The 19,999-nt window shown below is 45.6% G+C and overlaps 1 protein-coding gene across 5 annotated transcripts in view; it reads right to left on the reverse strand.

The window, feature by feature from the left end:
• The window catches only part of LOC126189262 (leupaxin), a 475,608-nt gene that overhangs the window by 237,208 nt on the left and 218,401 nt on the right, over window positions 1-19,999 (reverse strand). The window contains exon 1 of one of the 5 annotated variants that reach the window (XM_049930927.1): window positions 15,839-16,004. The exons of 3 other annotated variants lie outside the window; for them this stretch is intronic. In XM_049930927.1, coding sequence (XP_049786884.1) covers window positions 15,839-15,959 — 121 coding nt within the window. In that variant the 5' untranslated portion in view covers window positions 15,960-16,004. Of the gene's footprint in view, window positions 1-15,838; window positions 16,005-19,999 lie in introns of those variants that run through there. One more of the 5 variants, XM_049930932.1, reaches the window with a different exon arrangement.

A 19,999-nucleotide genomic window follows, 5' to 3' on the forward strand; every position in this document is an offset into this window, starting at 1 on the left:
TCGTGGTGGATTCGCATCAAGCCAGTCAGAAGACTGATGACTGAAAAAAGAAACACTGGCTACGGCGGATGCTTAACCGAGCTGGATCAATAAATAGCTTAGTATTATTGACTCTGTTCCTTGTTTCTTAACTCGTAAGATTTGATGCATTTCGGCATTATCTGATTCACTAACTTTATAGAACGAATATCATCAAAGCTGCCTCATCTGTAACGCTACAGAAACGTGCTGGAAACCAGCTAAAATTAACGAAATCATCGGGCTACATATCCATTGTTGGTAGTCGTGTAATTTATTTTTGAGCCTCCTTAAATTGTTTTGTAGATGTTTTTGCAGGTGCTACCTAAATTTTTAGCTCGTTTCCAGCACGTCCTCTTAGAGTTTATATGCAGGGTGGTCGGAAAGAATCTGAAAAGCATGTAAAGGTGTTGCAGGTTAGGCTGTGCTGAGAAATAACTGTTAAGAAAAAAATTCAGTATGCTGCACCGTTTGCGAGTTCATTACCAATGAAGTTAGCCGATCAGGTCGTTACGCGCGCCGATTCAAGCGGCTCGCCAGATACAATAAATTAGTGGCAGTTGTTTCGATAGCGTAGACGATAGCGCACGAAACTGCTCAGGTTTTGGTTTGGGTTGGATCATTACGACCGTCCCGTACCCAATTTTTGTATCGATTTTTCCGTTTTAGGAAACCAAACAAAGAAAATGTTTGACGACACCGTCTCTGGCGGTCCGCTTGCATTTGGGGACGCGGCGGCCTGACTGACTAACTTCAGAACTTCAGTGCTAGAACTCGTAAACGGCGCAGTATGTCGAATTTTTTTCGTAACAATTATTTCTCAGCAAAACCTACCATGAATGCCTTTACCTTTCGTATGATTACACCAATATATTGCTTCCAAAATCTCGCGGAAATACGTCGGAGGTAAAATGAGAGGAGTCTCACGCACAGACATACAGACAATTGTTCTTCCCGCACACAACTGGCTGCTGGAACAGAAAAGGGAGAAAGTGACAGTAATGCACAAACTACCCTCCGCCACACAGTATAAAGAGGCTTGCGGACTATAGATGTAGATTTAGAAGAGAGGTACGTGCGACTAGCCTATCGGGTCATTATGGTCACCGTCCATTCGAACTTGTAAACTCTGATTTGACTCCGAAATACGTACAGGTAAATAGTAAACCGATAACCAGACACTGTAACTTTTATTCGTAAAATATGTACAGAGACGCCCTTAGCCTATTCGACGCAGGGGTGCGAACATTACCCTGGCGCTTCCGCTCTGTAAAGCAGGGTAGGCGACGATTTGTGGCGATCTAACGACTGAGTATAATGCTGGTGGAGGCAGAACTGTTTCGGAGCACACCCATCAGTGCATGTTGTTGAACATGGGGCTCCACAGTAGACGACCCCTACGTGTTCCCATGCTGACTCAACGAAACCGCAGATGTCGCCTGCAGTGGGCACGGGATCACCGAGACTGGACCGTGGATCAGTGGAAACGTGTCGTCTGGACGTTTCTTGTTATCTCCCAGTCTATGGTCTTGTGAGGATATGTCTTCATACATGCGAACAGCTGATCGAATCATGCTCTGCGCCACAGACGCATACTGGTGGGTGAGTATTACACTATGGGGGTCATTCATCTGGGCTTCCATGGAATCTGTCGTAGTAATCGAAGACATCTTGACATATGTTGACCACGTGAACCTAATGGCAGATCACCTGCAACCCTTCACCCTTCACGCTCGATGTCTTGGAGATGGCTTCTTCAAGAGCGATGACTGTCCATATGACAAGGCCAGAATCGTGCTACCATGGTTTGAGAAGCCTGGTAATGAACTCATGTTGATGCCTTGGTCACTAAATTTACCTATATCAACCCGATAGAATACGCCTGAGACCCTATTGGGTACCAAATCTGCGGAAAAAAAAAAAAGAAAAAACATCGGCCCGCGAACTTCGTGACTTGTGCGTAGGTTCTGGTGCCATACCATGCATAATCGCTGTTGTATTGGGTTTCAAAACTGGCCAACGCGCTATTAAACAGATGGTCATGATGTTTTGGCTCATCCATGTATGTTCCACCGTCTATGCCACAAGTGAAACCATGACGGATTTCAAGGAACAGTCGTCATATAACAAGCAGTAAACCTTTAGAGGACACATGGCACTCGTTTCTCTCATACTGGCTTCCAGCAATGGTCCCAGATCTGCAGGTAATCTTGAACTTAGGCTAGCGTAACAACACAGCATTCACTTACAGTGCAGTGAGTTACGTGGTATGTATGGTAAAGGTAAAATGCCCCAATCCGCAGCCTAGATTGAAATCATAGAGCTCTACTAGACACGGTGGTAAGCCCTTACCTTGCTCCGACATTCGAAATGATTTGTCCAGCCAGTTATGAAGCAAAGCAAAGCTCCGCGTTCAGGCATTGATGTGCGAATAGGAGCCACTCGACCGCCCTGTCATGCTCTGCCAGTAGTGTCACTGCCTGTGGTATGGAGAGGCGTGGGGTCAGCTCAGCTGTTTTCTTGACCTTGGAGACGCTACTTCTCACTCGAGTAGCGCCTCAGTTGGCACCTCGAGGTTGAGTCACCCCGTTACAGCCCTCCCAGCAAGGAAAAATCTCTGGCACTACCTGGAATCGAAACCGTGTCCTCCGCCTAGCAGCCAGAAGTGCTGACGACTCAGCTACGGATGCAGACAATTTAAAGTTGTCTCCGAACACGGGTACAACCTGACATTTTTCGCTTTCAAATAGTGTACTGGAGTGATATTTAAGTACGGTGCGAACATTCCCATTCAACCATTCCTACCGACGTTTCCCACTGCTTCCATGAAGGATTTGAATATGTTTCATATCCATACCTCCGTCGAACTTGTGGCTGCTATTTTTTCCCCATTCTTGCCCAGTTTAGGCAGCGTTCTTCTTCCATTACTGACGCGGCTACATAATTCTCGGGCGGATACGATTTCCGCAATTTAGAACAGATCGAAGTGGGTCCCACTAATCCCCTCACCCAAATTCCACTACTGCTCTTAAGGTAGGACAGCGCGCACATACGACGTGCTTCCGATAACCAGTTTTTCTCTGTAACACAAAAACAGTAACTTAAAGGAATATTTTTTTAGATAGGTAATCGTAAGACACCTCACTCTTTCTGTGGAGTAATGAACATAATTTTGTTCCGTTACTTTGCAGAGAGTTATACAACGAGTTATTAATTTTTTAAACAGCATCTCCTTTTTTATCATGTAGCTGATGTATTGCAATCAATTACCTACAAATAAATTTAAATCTAATTTCTATTAATTTTAGTTTTCGAGCTAAAGACGATCAAAGTTCACGTGGTTTCATGTAACATGCTGTATGTAAATGACTATGTTCAAATGGATGTTCCGGAGCCGGAATGTTCATTTAAATGAGATATTCAAACTAGTGCTCATATTCCTGAATTCACAACGTAATGGCTGATGCAGCTCTTCGACTAGCATATCTCATGGCATAAGCCATGACTGTCATTGGCATCGTGTGAAATGGTTCAAATGGCTCTGAGCACTATGGGACTTGACTTCTGAGGTCATCGGTCCCCTAGAACTTAGAACTACTTAAACCTAGCAAACCTAAGTACATCACACACGTCCACGCCCGAGGCAGGATTCGAACCTGCGACCGTAGCGGTCGCAGACTGTAGCGCCTAGAACCGCACGGCCTACCCGGCCGGCGGCATCGTGTCGGCATTCGCTGAGCGTCAGCAACATATCAGTGTGTTCGATGGATCTGTATGCCATGTTTATTTCACGTCAATATCCGTGGCAAACCGAGCCTCGTTTGTTTGTGTATTTCGCCCTGCCCTGTATACAACAGTGTAAGGATTCATTCTACAATCTAAGGGAACACAACTTCAAACAGCGCATCGAGGAAACTTATCGCTCCGTGACAGAAGCAACAACCTTACATCTCGTCCGGAGGTCGTTTAGAACGCGTACTGACTTGTGCATTGAGTAAAATGGCCACTCGTTTGAATATCTCACTTAAATGAACATTCCGCCTCGGGGACATCCAGACAGTTATGTACAGCATGCTGCATCCATATTTCTAATCTTCTGAACGTTTCTAGCTCCCTAAGTAAAACTGACAGAAATGAAATGATTCGCACACAGTTGGTTTAAATACATCAGCTACGTGATAGGAAAAAGATGCTGTATTTAAAAATAACTCATTGTTGTTACTCTCTTACGTTCACCTAACTAAATAAATATTTATTTCATTTATTATTTTGTAGCTTACAGAGAAAAATACCTTATCTGCAATACCCTGCATAATTAAGCGGGCAAGTCCTCTGCGCTTTGAAGAACCACGAATGCGAGAAATGAGTTTTAATTCTCGTTTTCAACTCCTGTTTGGATCTGCTCTCCCTAATATTTACACTCTCGTGAGTAATTTGAGAAGAATACATACAGACTCTTATATACCACGAAACAGCATCGGCGACAAGAAAAACAAAGACAAGCATTCAAGCACGAGAAAATTGTGCAACGACAAAATGATGAAATGGAGAGACGGGAAATTAAGAGTTTACTGAAATGTCTTTGGTACAGAACTTCTATATTATAGCAAGTTTTAAAGTACTTTCTGAATAAAATTGTATTATCTTTCTTTAAACACATTTCCGTTCCTCTCCTGTCGGGGTAGTGACGATAATTCTTTTCGATGGCTGAATTTTTTTTGTAACAAATTGTCGTACAAATGTCTTCAGCTTAAAACTGCCACACTACTACAATATTGCTTTTGACGTATTGCAGGGAGCGAGCAAGAGAAAATCAGAGGTTGCTGCTAGTTGCAGAGTTCACTTACTGGCGGTATGGGCAGTTTTGGATAAGTCGCAGAGTTCGGGCATCGACCAAGTAAAAGTTACTAAAAGTAGTAATTATCGACGTTGGCTACTGCCTGTGGCGCCTTTCAAGCCCAGTAGTTGCCAACGCAAAATGTTACATACCAAACAGAAGTTGCGAAATAGCATTATCCACAGAATGTCTTTTACATTCTTTATGTTTTGAAACGTCCGCACAAAATCTAACGCTCTGTTTTATCGCCTACTTCTGTAACACTACCGTGACTCTTCTACGTCAGTTTTCAAATGGTACAAATGGTATTAGCCGGCCGGAGTGGCCGAGCAGTTCTAGGCGCTACAGTCTGGAACCGCGCGACCGCTACGGTCGCAGGTTCGAATCCTGCCTTGGGCATGGATGTGTGTGATGTCCTTAGGTTAGTTAGGTTTAAGTAGTTCTAAGTTGTAGGGGACTGATGACCTCAGAAGTTAAGTCCCATAGTGCTCAGAGCCATTTCAAATTATTTTTTTTTTTTTTTTTTTTTTTTTTTTTTTTTTTTTTTTTTTTTTTTTTTACTCCGTCCGGCTCTACGTCAGTTTTCGCTCGGCAACAAAATGTACCATAAAATTCCTGGGATGTGTCCTCTTCTTCCTCTGACCTCCTGAAGCTGCCTTTAGCAATAAAACGATTCTCATTATTCTTCTGCAACACTATTGTCTCGTGATGCACTACACACATTTGCACATGCGGATGAAGCGTCCAGAATTCCCTAGTAAGACAAACTCGGACGGCAGATCACAAGGTCGTCAACGGTACACGGCAAGAAACGTTCCGGTCTGCCATCAAACTGTCTTTATAAGCCTTCCAACCGTTAACACCGCAAAATGGAGCAAACCGGTCGAAGGAATGTACAAGGCAACTCGGCGCCACACAGCCCGCAGCACTGCAAGAATGCGGGGCGCGCGCGCACACACACACACACACACACACACACACACACACACACACACATATCGCACACACAGATGTGATTGTGCTGGCTGTGCAGAGCACAGAGGCAGGTGGTGCGACCTTGCCGCCGCCTCCGCAGCGGTGGCTGGGCCGTGCGTACTCTTGAGCAACGGGCCGGCCCACGCCTTATAAATAAACATGCGGCCGGCGCACGGCGCAGACCACCCTAGCGCTCGAGCGCGTCCCCTCCGCGATATCTACGTCAGCCCTCGCGCGCTCGCAGTGGCCATTCTGGACAAAGTACGGTATGCGCTTAAGATGCAAAACACGGCCGAGATAAAGTACTTCGTGGAATTTTCTTGCTCCTCTATTATGAGACCCGACTTCAGAGCACCACTGCCGTGTCGTAGTCTACAGTGAAGGGTTTAAGTAAAAGAACAGGTTAAACCGTTCTCGCGTTTACCCTGAATGTTTACGCAAGAGACTGCTGCCAAATAAGACTCCGTAGTCGATGCAGAATTAAACATGATCACGAAGGCACTGGAGCAGATGACGTGTAATCACGCGATGGCGTTCCGCATCTGCTCAGATTACCTACACTGAAGCGCCAAAGAAATTGGTATAGGCATGCGTATGCAAATACAGAGATATGTAAATAGGCAGAATACGGCGCTGCGGTCGAAAACGCCTATATAAGACAACAAGTGTCTGGCGCAGTTGTTAGATCGGTTACTGCTGCTACCCCGGCAGGTTATCAAGATTTAAGTGAGTTTGAACGTGGTGTTATAGTCGGCGCACGAGCGATGGGACACACACCATCGCCGAGGTAGTGATGAAGTGGGGATTTTCCCGTACGACCATTTCACGAGAGTACCGTGAATATCAGGAATCCCGTAAAACATCGAATCTCCGACATCGTTACGGTCACAAGAAGATCCCGCAAGAACAGGAGCAACGACGGCTGAGGAGAATCGTTCACCGTGACTAAAGTGCAATCCTTCCGCAAATTGCTGCATATTTCAATGCTGGGCCGTCAACAAGTGTCAGAATCATTCAACGAAACGTCATCGATGTGGACTTTCGTAGCCTTGATGACTGCACGACACAAAGCTTTACGCCTCACCTGGGTCCGTCAACACCGACATTGGCCTGTTGATGACTGGAAACATGTTGCCTGGTCGGACGAGTCTCGTTTCGAATTCTATTGAGCGGATGGACGTGTACGGGTATGGAGACAACCTCATGAATCCATGCACTTTGCATGCCAGCAGGGGACTGTTCAAGCTGGTGGAGGCTCTGTAACGGTGTGGGGCGTGTGCAGTTGGAGTGATTTGGGACCCCTGATACGTCTGACCCTGACGGGTGACACGTACGTAAGCATCCTCTATCATCACCTGCATCCATTCATGTCCATTGTGCATTGGGCAATTCCACCAGGAGAATGCGACACCCCACACGTCCAGAATAGCTACACAGTGGCTCCAGGAACATTCTTCTGAGTTTAAACATTCCGCTGGCCACCAACCAAGAACATTATCGAGCATATCTGCAGTGCCTTGCAACTTGCTGGTCAGAAGCGATCTCGATCCCTTCGTACACTTATGAATTTATGGACACCCCTGCAGGATTCATGGTGTCAATTTCCTTCAGCACTACTTCAGATATTAGTCGAGTCCATGCCACGTTGTGTTGCGGCTCTTCCGAGTGCTCTCGGGGGCCCTACACGACATTAGGCAGGTGTACCAGTTTCTTTGGCTCTTCAGTGTGTGTGCAGCGGCGTAAGCAGAGTTAAGTGGCAACCAGGGCAAACAACGAGTATCCCCCCCCCCCCCCCCCCGAAAATCCCCTTCCCGACATCTGCATATTTTTTGGGTTCCGTATCTCAACCGATAAAAACGGTTCCCTTATAGGATAATTTTGTAGGCTGTCTGTCCGTCTATTAAGACATATTTCTTAGGAACAAGTAGAGGCATCAAGTTGAAATTTGTGTCAAATACTAACGTCTACGGTCTCTTTGAAGTGAAAAAATTTTAAGCTTCTAAGTCAATGCAATCAATTTATTCGTTTATTGACATCAACAATACTTTACAATAACGTAAAAGATACACTTCATATAATTTTTTATGAGGCAGTTCGAAACATCGAATAGCACACAGTCCAAAGTCGCATTTCTTGCAACAATAACGCCATTCCGTTGTCATTTCTTTACCGATTATGGAAAGCCGTAACACAAAACAACAAACGGAAAATAGACTTTTTACACTTTCGATGAGTGGGCTCAATTGAGACAACGAAAGCCGAATACGAGGAAGAATGGTCTCTGCACTAGGGAAAAGTAGATCTTATGGAACTGTTGTTCAACACAGTCCAATCACCGTTTCATACATCTCTGACCCCGTTCCATTTCGTGGCACAATTGTCTCCCACAGCAAGCACGCCGGCTTATACCGTAGTAACGCCACTACCGGTCTACTGTTGAAACTAAAAACGTAAAGCTGTACAAAACAGAAGATTGGTTTGGATAACGAAATTGTTTTACTGGGCGTGATACTATTGCCTTAATCAAGCCTGTAAACCGAGTGTAAACCCAGTTATAGGGAGTACGTACAATCCAATATCAATGCAGTACTAAGGTGCAACCTGGATTTTTGTCACTAGTAGACCATTGGTAGAGGTAAAAGAAGCGGACAGTAGCAGGAAAAAATCCTTGGACCGAGGGATCATCAGACATCGGGCTTTCGAATTTGCAGTCTCACACTTTCCCACTTTGCCGCCAAGCCACCTATTCCACACATGTACCTCACAGAGGAGCAACTGCAAAATATTCAGGTTTGCTTCTCTTCTCCCCCCACAAACGCAGGGAAAGACTTTGTCTATCTGTTGCGTGCCGCGGCATCCGGGATTTCGTTGAATGTAATTCAGGCACTGTACCACGACGTATTTTATTGTTATCCTTAGTGATCCCGCTGTTGACCTTGTCATCCAGTATTGGCTGAGGGAAGAGTGACAATGAGTGCTGCCCAAGCCGCGATCGACTATGATGTGGCTCTTTCTGGCCATTATGGCCGGACGAGCTTGTTCTATCCTGGCTTTTGTCTGGACACCTGATTAATTTTTGTAATATGGGGTTCACAGTCATATAAAACTTTTAAGAGACATCATCGTCGCTTTTGACTATTAAACTTATTTACTTACGTATAGTATCCGTTGTTGCAGTTCCAGCCTTCAACCATTTACAAGATTAACATAGCGAAAATTTTGTGCATTTTAAAAGTCTAAGGCATGAATTTTCGTTCTTTCTAACAGGAAGCTGTTTGGCCAAAACTTTCACAACAACATCTTTCGATCAGGCCGCTGTCAAACACCTCTCAACGATGCGAGAAGTCGCCGGAAACGACACGTGGTTCGGATTTCAAGTTAAACTCTCGGTCCCCTTTCCTCGGTTGGATAACTGGGGTACGTTAGGGACGCACAAATCGCCGAAGTGGCGTCCAATTGAAAGACTCGCACCAGGCCAGTGAGCCACACGAGATTATTATTACTGCTGTATTTCTGCACAGAGACAGGGCGGAAGCTCGCAGTACTCTCCACAGCAGTATCCCCAATATCCCGCTACCGTTGTCAAAAAAACAAATGTAAGACGTTGACATCGAGGTGACAGCTAACTTCCACTTGCCATAATCTAAGCAATTCAGTGATTTAGTTTCCAGTACTACACATAACGGGCTACAAATCAAACTAGCGATTTCTGCGCGATCAGTGGTGACAATACAGTGATATTTTGCAAACGAAGTTTTGTGTGCGGAACAAATTATACCCAAATTCAAGGCAACGGATGCTATTAAAATGTCTGCACGACGGTATTTCAGAAAGGTGTAAGACTCACAAGTAGGAGAATGTAAGGATTAAAAGGAAAGAAATCAGATATATGCTGTCGGTCAACCAAGAAACTGCTTCGGCAGCTATTGGATAAAATGTTGACAACGAACTATTTACATCGACAAAAATCTACTACCACAAACGAGGAAGACGTTGCTATTGCAAAGCTACTTTCAAGTAACAACCCATGATTTTTTTTTAACTAAATGTTCGCGTTTATCTCTTGCAGACGCTAAAGATGCATCAACACAAAATACACTTATTTGCTTTTCTCTCATGCACCTGACGGAATCACAATGTGAACGTTGTGTCGTTAGGGAGTATGGTAAGAGTTGTGTACGCGGTAGTAGTTCTGCTTCGAAAGCACGCAATGCAAACATTAATTTCTACGTCATATTCTTCACAACCTAAGAACTTTGGCTGCTGGTGTGGTAGTGCAGAACAAAATGCTTTTGTTTGCTTTTGGTATTGCGTCTCCGCGTCGTTAAGGCTATAAGAGAAGCTGATTTAGTTTATTGGACCACACTGCAATGAGATAATGTTTATTTACAATTATACGATACTGTTTGTAACACAACATATAAGCAAAACTGAGATCAAAACGGAATTTGCGTGTTAGGTGTGGGCTTCTCAAAGGTTGACTGGTACATCGATACCTGGCGGATCGAATAACCTCGTCCAACACCTGCAGTGTGTGGTCGCTCGATGATTCTTCTTTTTTAGAGCTTAAGAATTTATGCGCATTTTTGCGCGCGCGCGTTTGTGTGTGTGTGTGTGTGTGTGTGTGTGTGTGTGTGTGTGTGTGGCACAAAATTACATCAAATTACTAAAGCTGAATCACAGCGCCAGCCGCTGTGGCCGAACGGTTCTAGGCGCTTCAGTCCGGAACCGCGCTGCTGCTATGGTCGCAGGTTCGAATCCTGCCTCGGGCATGGTTGTGTGTGATGTCCTTAGGTTGGTTACGTTTAAGTAGTTCTAAATCTAGGGGACTGCTGACCTCAGATGTTAAGTCTCATAGTGCTTTGAGCCATTTTCAATCACAGCGCCAACATTCTGATTGCGAATTCAACTTGTATTTGTTATTGTAGGTCGCTTTTTACAGTGCTGTCAGGTTAAAATTGCTAGGCCACTTTCTTTTTCAGTAATTTACGATTTTCAGGAGGAGCAGATACCAATTCTAAGGTTATCAGATGCTATAACGTTTCTACTAGTATCTAAGGAAGAAGACTCACTGAAAGGAATGTACCCACCCTTAAAACAGAATATGGTGGTGTGATGAAGAGGAGTTAAACGGGAGAGACAAATTTTTAACGAAACAACTGGTAACGACACTGTAATGGAAGTAGTGTAAGAATTCTGCTATCTAGGAAGTAAGGTTACACTGGATGGCCGAAGGAAAGAAGGTTTCAGAAATATATCGCCACAGGAGAAGGAAGTCTTCTTCATTATGAATCACTACTGACGTCAAGACATTGACATGAAGAAGGGAAGTTTGTGAAAGTATACATCTAAAGAAAGCATTATTTGGAAGTGAAGTGTGGAGCGTCGGGAGATCTAAAGGGAAAAAAACTGGACGCATTTGACAGGTTGAGCTACCTCAGAACGTTAAAAATTACGTGGAGTGATAAAGTACAGAAAAGAAGCGTTTAAAGAAGTCTATGGAAGACCAAAGAGAAGGATCAGGTTAATGGGACATCTGCCCGGCATCATGGAATAATTTACTTTGTGCTCGAAGGAGCGGTAGAGGGAAAAGATAATACGGACAGATAAAGACGATACTAAAAAAAAGCTGTAAATGAATTTGATTGCAGTAGTTATGTAGCAGTGAAAAGCATACGATAGGAAAACAGGAAAACAGAGGAGCAGTCGAAAGACCGATGACTAGAGAGAGAGAGAGAGAGAGAGAGAGAGAGAGAGAGAGAGAGAGAGAGATAATCTGACACATTGCAGACTCCCAGCTTGACAAGGAAAATTGGTTCCTTTACTTGATGAAAAAATGCAATTCACATGCAAAAACAATGTTAAATATCAACAGGTCGTTACATTCTGTGCTAAATTCGCGTCTCTCTCGCTTCACTATGCAATTTTATTTATCGAAGCTGCTAGTAAATCTTTAGGATTTTACGGACGTTTCGTCTAGAGCTGAAAATCGTTCTGGACGCCTATTGCAGCCAGAAACACAACGCTAAGACAGCGGCTGCGTCGTCCTTTTACTGGAGCAAGAAGAGCACCCTGCACGACCCTGAAGTCAGCATCTCTCAGCCTCCTTCTAACAGGTTACAGCGATAACAGTTCTACGGCACTTACAGAATTGGTGTAAGAGAGATATTCAGTTAGATCAACATACAAAATCACTAGAAAATGCACCCACAACAATCGATGCGTCGTAACCATGTGGCTCATTCCGTATACCGTCCTCCACGCAACTCTGGTGCGGAACACAATATGATTCAGTTGACAACAATACCTCAAAACAAAGAGAGTCGATTGAATTAACAATCATTAACATGAAATGAACGGAACCACTGGAATGAAATCATAGAACTCCAGAGACATGAAACAGTATCATTGTAATTCATTAAAAACTGTTGTCTGCAATGAATGAAATGTGTCAGGACAAATGAAAATATGTTTCAGGCCAGAATTCAAACCCACACCTACTGGAAATCATGGGTACGCCTCCAGTATGACCCTACCTTACTTTTAAATTCGCTGCTCGTTTCCTCCTATTGCTTCTGCACGCTACAATCAATGGTCCTCCCAGGAAGTATGTGGGTTTAACAGGGAAAGAGTCTTCTGTAACACTGAATGCTTGAATTGGTCTTGCAGTGCTGCTCAGGTGGGCTAACAGGTTAAGCGATTACTAGGCATAAGCGAGAGACCTAAGTTGAAATTTTCGTCCGGCACCAATTTACATCTGTTACAAAATATTGCTAGAAAGCTTAGAGGTTGCTTCACCAGCCTGAGTCTGGCGCTGCAGTCCGGAACCGCGGGACTGCTACGGTCGCAGGTTCGAATCCTGCCTCGGGCATGGGTGTGTGTGATGTCCTTCGGTTAGTTAGGTTTAAGTAGTTCTAAGTTCTAGGGGACTTATGACCTAAGATGTTGAGTCCCATAGTGCTCAGAGCCATTTGAACCAGCCTGAAGGACTCATACAACTAAACAACTACACTACCGCACGCTGAAACCATAATACAAATTTTCGACGTAACCAATTCCACACAACTACCGACGCTAAAATGTAAGTAATTTCAATGATGCAAGATACAGAATGGTAATACGGTGTACAGGGAGCAAATCAATTAATGTAGGGAGAAAAACAACCACGTGTATTTTGATCGCCTTAATCGTCAGCTTAAGGTCAAAACTATTCCTTTACATGACACAGAGTGGGGAAACAGCACATCATACTCAGATACAAGAGAACGAGGTAATAACGTTACAAAGAACATATGGCTAGATGACTTAGGTCACGCGAACCATTAGCAGTCACGCCAGACGCACAATAGGTAAAAGAAGTTGTATTATTCGAAGTGCAGTAGATTAGAACGGTGCTACATCCACGCAGATACGGCAGTTAGCGAGCCTTCACTGCATTTGTTAGGTTGGTGCATAATTTCGTAGTGTTTTTCCGTAAGTTTAATAAACACAACAGATACACGTAACTTGGACTTTCGTCATGAATACATCTACATCTACATCCATACTCCGCAAGCCACCTGACGGTGTGCGGCGGAAGGTACTTTTAGTACCTCTATCGGTTCTCCCTTCTATTCCAGTCTCGAATTGTTCGTGGAAAGAAGGATTGTCGGTATGCCTCTGTGTGAGCTCTAATCTCTCTGAAACCCAACCCCTGTGTAGTGTTCTTTTGTCAGTCTAGCAGAATACGGGCGGGCGTTATCGTGGAGCAACATCGCTTCAGGCAGTCTTTCTAGTCGTTGTTCTTGGCGTGCGTCTTCAAGACGTCTCAGCTGTAAAAAATTACAGTGAACGTCAACAGTGGTGACTATGCCTCGGGGGTGCAATTCGTAGAGCACCACGTCGTCACTGTTCCACCAGATGCATAACATTATCTTTCGTGGTTGCGCGCAGGTCTTAGTATGGAGAATTGCTGCCCGTTTTTGACCCATCCATTCTTCTCTTTTCCTTATGTTAGCATAAAGACACCTTTTCTCGTCACCAGTAACGGTGTTCTTCACGAGCCAAGTGACGACGAGCACGCAGAGATGCGCAAATGGCTACTTGCTAATTTTTGTGATTTTCGCTTATAGCAGGTGGTTCCCATACAGTCAATTTTTGAAACTGTCCCAAGCATGCAAATGGCCCACAATGGTGGAATGATCACAGTTCATTATATGGCTAGTTCTCGAGTACAGCCGAGCGGTTCTAGGTGCTTCAGTCTGGAACCGCGCTGTTGCTACGGTCGCAGGTTCGAATCCTGTCTCGGGCATGGATGTGTGTGATGTCCTTAGGTTAGTTAGGTTTAAGTAATTCTAGGGGACTGATGACCTCAGATGTTAAGTCCCATAGTGCTCAGAGCGATCTGAACCACTTTTTTCTCGACTACACTGACGCGGATCATCGACGATTAATGCATTTAAACAATCTTCATCTAACGCCGAAGGTCTTCCTGAACGTGGAGAATCACTAAAATCGAAACGATCCTCCTCAAAACGAAAAAATCATTCAGCTGGCGTGCTCTATCTAATGGCATTATCCCCAAACACGGCCCAAATGTTTCTGGCTGCCTAGGCTGCTGTCATCCCTCTATAGAACTCAAACAGAAGAACATGTCCGATATGTTCAAATTTCTCCACTTGGCTCTCCATTTCCTAGCGTCCATAGCTCCAGTCACTATCTCCAGATGACAAAATGACAATATGTAAACTCAAATAGCAACGACAGTGAACTACAAAGAAAATGAGAATCGATAAATAAACCCATAGCAACCGCAATATCATTATGCAAACCAAAAAAGCTACGAACTTATGAACGAACTTAATACTGGTGGAAACCCTGGACGTTAGCCATATTATCCATGATGGTGACCTATTGCAGTTTCTGTTTTCGATTAATATTAAAAATGAAATTCCTCCAGCTGTACTTGAGATTTCATATTTAGTTGGCTACTAGTTTCGACGTTGCCAAATAAATATGAAATCTTAAGTACAGCTGGAGGAGTTTCATTTTTAACGAAAAATATACCAGCTGATGTCCCACCATCATCCAATTTAAATATGGATGTACGGTTTTTGAGTTCACTGTCTAGAAAACCATGTCGGTAGGGACAAAAATTACGACCCAACGCATTGGTTAGCATCTCTGGTTACGCCTGTGCAATATTTTGATGTCTTCCGTCATTCGATGTCGAAACAATAATCGAACGTACACATCAGTATTATTTACCCATCAAAATTGCGAAAATCACCACGATAATCTGATAAAGTAACTCAGTTGTAGGTTTAACGGAAATAATTCTGACTAAATGACAGCCGGAGGCTGTGGCCGAGCGGTTCTAGGCGCTTTAGCCCGGAACCGCGCTGCTGCTACGGTCGCAGGTTCGAACCCTGCCTCGGCGTGGATGTGTGTGATGTCCTTGGGTTAGTTAGGTTTAAGTAGTTCTAAGTCTCGGGGACTGATGACCTCAGATATTAAGTCCCATGGTGCTTAGAGCCATTTGAACCATTTGAACTGAATGACAATAGCATGAAGTCTGGTCTCTTGATGAGAAGCATACATGCGCCAAGAAGTTTCATCTTCTGTCTAAAATGTCTCACCACATTCATGCTAGAACTGACACTGGAACAAGTGCTGAGTCACTTGCACAAAACACATGTGACTTTACTACGACGTGGTACATCAGAATTTAACAAACGCCCAGTCTGAACGCTACACACACGGTCGCAGTGCATGAGTGGTGGTTCACACCAGAAAAATAAAACCATAACAGAGGGGTCGGTCACAACGCTGGCCATACATCAGGCGCTATTTCCCGCGGCTGGCGGCGCCCCATCATCCGACGGGACAGTCGCAGCTGACGCCAGCCGGGTGTTGGCAGGCCACCATAACGACCCCCTTATGCCGCGAGTGAGCTAACAAGTAGCCAGCGGGGAAGCAACAAGTAGGAAGCGGCGCGGCGGCGCGCAGGCGCACTGCCCTCCAGCTTACCCAGGTATCTGTTCCACTCGGCGAAGTCCCGGAACGCCGACTTGACGGTGGTCGTGGTCGTGGTGGTGGTGGTCGCGTGGGAGTACCCGCGGGGCGAGGCGCCCCTCACGGCGGCGGCCATGTCGCTCGCTGATGGACTGTGCTGCCCGCTCGCGCGCCCGCTAGGGATTGTCTGCGGTGGGCCTCGCTGGCGGGCCGCAGCACCTTGGCGCCGTGTTTTTCGCTAACCTAGTCTCGGCACGTGCCAACTGCTGAGTCGCGCCGCCCAGAATAGCCGCACTACAGCCGGGGGCTACCCCGCTGTATCGCCTCGCTTGTTGCTCTACGGCTCCCCCGCCGTTATTTCCGACGCTGCCGCGTCCCGTGACCACGGTAAATGCCGCTTCCTCCCTCCCCCTCGGACGGCGCACGACCTTCGGCGCACATACGCACGCTGACAGTTCGCTCTGGCGCGCGTCTTTAAAGAGCTCGAGGGACACGCCGATCAGTAGCCGCGGAGGTCCTGGCGCTAGCGGCCGGTGCTTGCTTCTACGAGGCGCAGGTGTTGAGGCGTGTGCTATATAGTGACTCCCACAGAGACGGGTCGCCCACGGGCAGCGCCGTATACAGACACGGTCGGTCGCCCAGGTCAACTCCCACTGCTGCCTGCCACTCAGTCGGTTGTTCTGAAACGCACGGCCGCTGGATCGCTCCATTACGTATCGGACCTTTAAAAAACACGCGGTCGTTGGTTGGTCGCTCTCGAATGGAAGAGTGGTTGGGAGACACAGAGGGAGTATTCACTCGCCTAAATTCAAAGGCAGATTGGCACCACTGCCTCAGTTTCTTGTGCTCGACGTGTCTCGCTAGGGGAGTCCCCAAAACCGTGAGACCGAGCGAGGTGGCGCAGTGGTTAGCACGTTGGACTCGCATTCCGGAGGACGACGGTTCAATTCCGCGTCCGGCCATCCTGATTTACGTTTTCAGTGATTTCCCTAAATCGCTCCAGGCAAATGCCGGGATGGTTCCTCTGAAAGGGCACGGCCGACTTCCTTCCCCGTCCATCCCTAATCCGATGAGACCGATGACTTCGCTGTTTGGTCTCTTCCCCCAAACAACCCAACCCCCAAAACCGTGAGCTCATTCTTTGGTGATTTGTGTTGTGCGGGCATTAGGCCGTAGTTCAGGGTTAGCTTATGTGCCTTACATTTCATCATCAGAAGCTGTAAAGTGCAGAAAGCCAAACTGTTTATACAGGTTGTCCCAGGAGCAATAGTCAATATTCAAGGACATGACAGAAATGCTCATTTGAAGCAGCGAGACTTTGGAGCCAGTCTCGCTGCTTGGACAACTACTTTTTGTGCATATGGACCTAAGCCGTACTCCGAATGATTTCTGAGATAGAACAAATATAACATACATTTGTTTTTGGGCTAGTGGCGCGCATGTACGTATCCTACCGGCCAAGCCTCTTTGACGTTTTGTTCTAGCCCAACCTACCTCGTTGTTTCCAACCACCTACGAGTTGTCCGTAGGGTCTTCCCCTCGCTGATTTCAGTCGTATTGATAGAATGTGTACAGAACCACTAGGACTTCAGCATGTGTAAGTAAGAAGACGCAATTTCAACTGTTCTCGAGAAATTAGAGTCTGAAAATTTTTGGCATCCTTAGATGCTTTGTATGCGTCGGTAATATGAAACGAGTCCGCAGCCGAGCGAGTCAGCGCTTAGTTCCATATGCGCGAGACTTAGGAGCCAGTCTCGCTGCTTGGACAACTACTTTTTGTGAGTTATCTGCATCAATATTCGCTGCTATGCTTCGATGTGCGTGGTAAGCCTTGAAACTGCGTGACGACCGAGAACCGTTTATGAATGTAAACCAAATTTTTTTTTAAAAAATCATGGACTTGCACAGATTCGGCGTTCCTTACATCTGCTCACAATTCATATTAATAATAAATAAGTTGTTAGAATTACGTGGGACTGAAAACTAAACTATCGGCGACAAGATTCGACCTCGCGCATATGAAACTCAAGCGCTCACTCGCTCGTCTGCAGATACCGTAAACACTAGCGGCTCTACAAAGCCTACAGCATATGCACGCCTATAATGTTCAAAGTCAAATTTCTCAAGAACAGTTGAACTTCCTGTTTACCTACGTTAAAGTCCTCGTCGTGCCCTACGCATCCAGTCAACATGAATAAAATCGGTGAGGTTAAGTTCGTACTGTCCCCTTGTTAGCTCGGGATGTCTTCCTGCTATTAAACTAAATCGCTGAACGTGCGTTTGTCCATGGTGTGTTATCAGTGAAGTAGTGGGAGGGATTGAAAGTGTAGTCTATCAGAGTGTACACGCGCTGGATACAATGCAACACATCTACACTAATGAAGAACATGCACCTATGCCTCGGGTATAGATGTGTGTGATGTCCTTAGGTTAGTCAGGTTTAAGTAGTTCTAAGTTCTAGGGGACTGATGACCATAGATGCGTTGCTGTTGCTGTCGAAAAATACCATCGGACCTTCCCGACGCGTCGAATTTCTGGTCACAGAGTGTTTAGTACAGTTTTCAGCATATTGCATGAAACAGGTGTTCTCCCAAGTTCCCATTTTTCTTCTGAACGTCTAGTTTAACAACCTGTGCAAGAGCAGCAACACATTGTTGAAATGGTGCAGTGTGCCGGCCGCTGTGACCGAGCGGTTCTAGGAGCTTCACTCTGGAACCGCGCGACCGCTACGGTTGCAGGTTTAAATCCTGCCTCGGGCATAGATGTGTGTGATGTCCTTAGGTTAGTCAGGTTTAAATAGTTCTAAGTTCTAGGGGACTGATGACCATACATGTTAAGTCCCATAGTGCTCAGAGCCATTTGAACCATTTTTTTCATCATTTCCCTAGAACTTAGAACTACTTAAACCTAACTAACCTAAGAGCATCTCACACATCCATGCCCGAGGCAGGATTCGAACCTGCGACCGTAGCAGCAGCGCAGTTCCGGACTGAAGCACCTAGAACCGCTCTGTCATAGCGGCCGGCTATTCCTCACCAATGACGGAGATATATGCTTACAGCCCGTTTGGCAAACAGCTGTCATGTGTCAGGAAGGTTATTGGAGTTTGTTGTACTGGGACAATTAACAGCTTTCGTTATCTATTCTCTTGACTGCACGTTCCATTGACGATGAAATTAGAATTAATTCAAGTACAAACTACAATGTCTGCTGTCAGTCTGGAGCTAAAATGGGAGTGACAACAAGAAATCCAATCGTTCACGGACAAACGTGACTTGAAGGTGGTATGATATTTTGTTTTATAGTCACTCGGGCGCAGAGGTGAGTAATTGCATGCCGAGCATAGCCCAATAATTCCTTCTTTCATCAGCATTAGAATGTAACAACAGAACACTGAGCAAGGATGGCGTATTTAACAGTACGCAGAATTCCCCTTATTCAACGTTAAGTAGAAATTTTGCGGACTGTGCTACTGCTATTCGTTGCAACGTCCTCCAACTCGAGTTCGCTAGTCTGCCAACGCCTCTGCCTCTTCTGCTGTCGAAATTGAAGTTGTATTTTACATCCTTTGCCATGGACGCTTTATGCTAAGCTCACCGGATAAAACGTTAGCCACGCCACTGAAAGAGCGCACTGGTCGCTTTGGAATGCTGTAAATGGTGTAGAGTTGGTGCCAAGCTGCCACGTGACCGCCCGACGCTGACATGAATCATGAAAGCGGAGTGGTGTGTATAACCCAGTCGGATGAACGAAATCAGTGCAGTAAGATGGGTCAACATGGAGACGTGACATAATATTAGGAAGAAGTTTTCATGTTTGACCCTGCCCTTGACCGCACTGTGAATGAAGTTGCCCGATGTGTTGATGTATTACTGCAGAGTGCTCCACGTTTCTACATAGACCGGTATTCCACTTGCAGCCACATATACGCAGCATAAAAACATTGGCGTATGAAGACCCAAATGGATAGGAACCGAAAGCGCGCCTAGAGCAATCGGTTTCAAACCCAGCAGCAACTGCTCGCTGTCAGTGAACACAGGTCCATCTCAACCAGATCCCGAGCGAACGTCACGAAGAGAACTGCATGCAATGGGTATACGGAGTCGGGTGCCTCAGAAAATGCCGTTGCTCACAGCGGCATATAAAGCTCTACGTGTTCAAAGGGCCAAACAACAT

This window comes from Schistocerca cancellata, chromosome 1, assembly GCF_023864275.1.
Source record: "Schistocerca cancellata isolate TAMUIC-IGC-003103 chromosome 1, iqSchCanc2.1, whole genome shotgun sequence".
NCBI classification, from domain to species: Eukaryota; Metazoa; Arthropoda; class Insecta; order Orthoptera; family Acrididae; genus Schistocerca; species Schistocerca cancellata.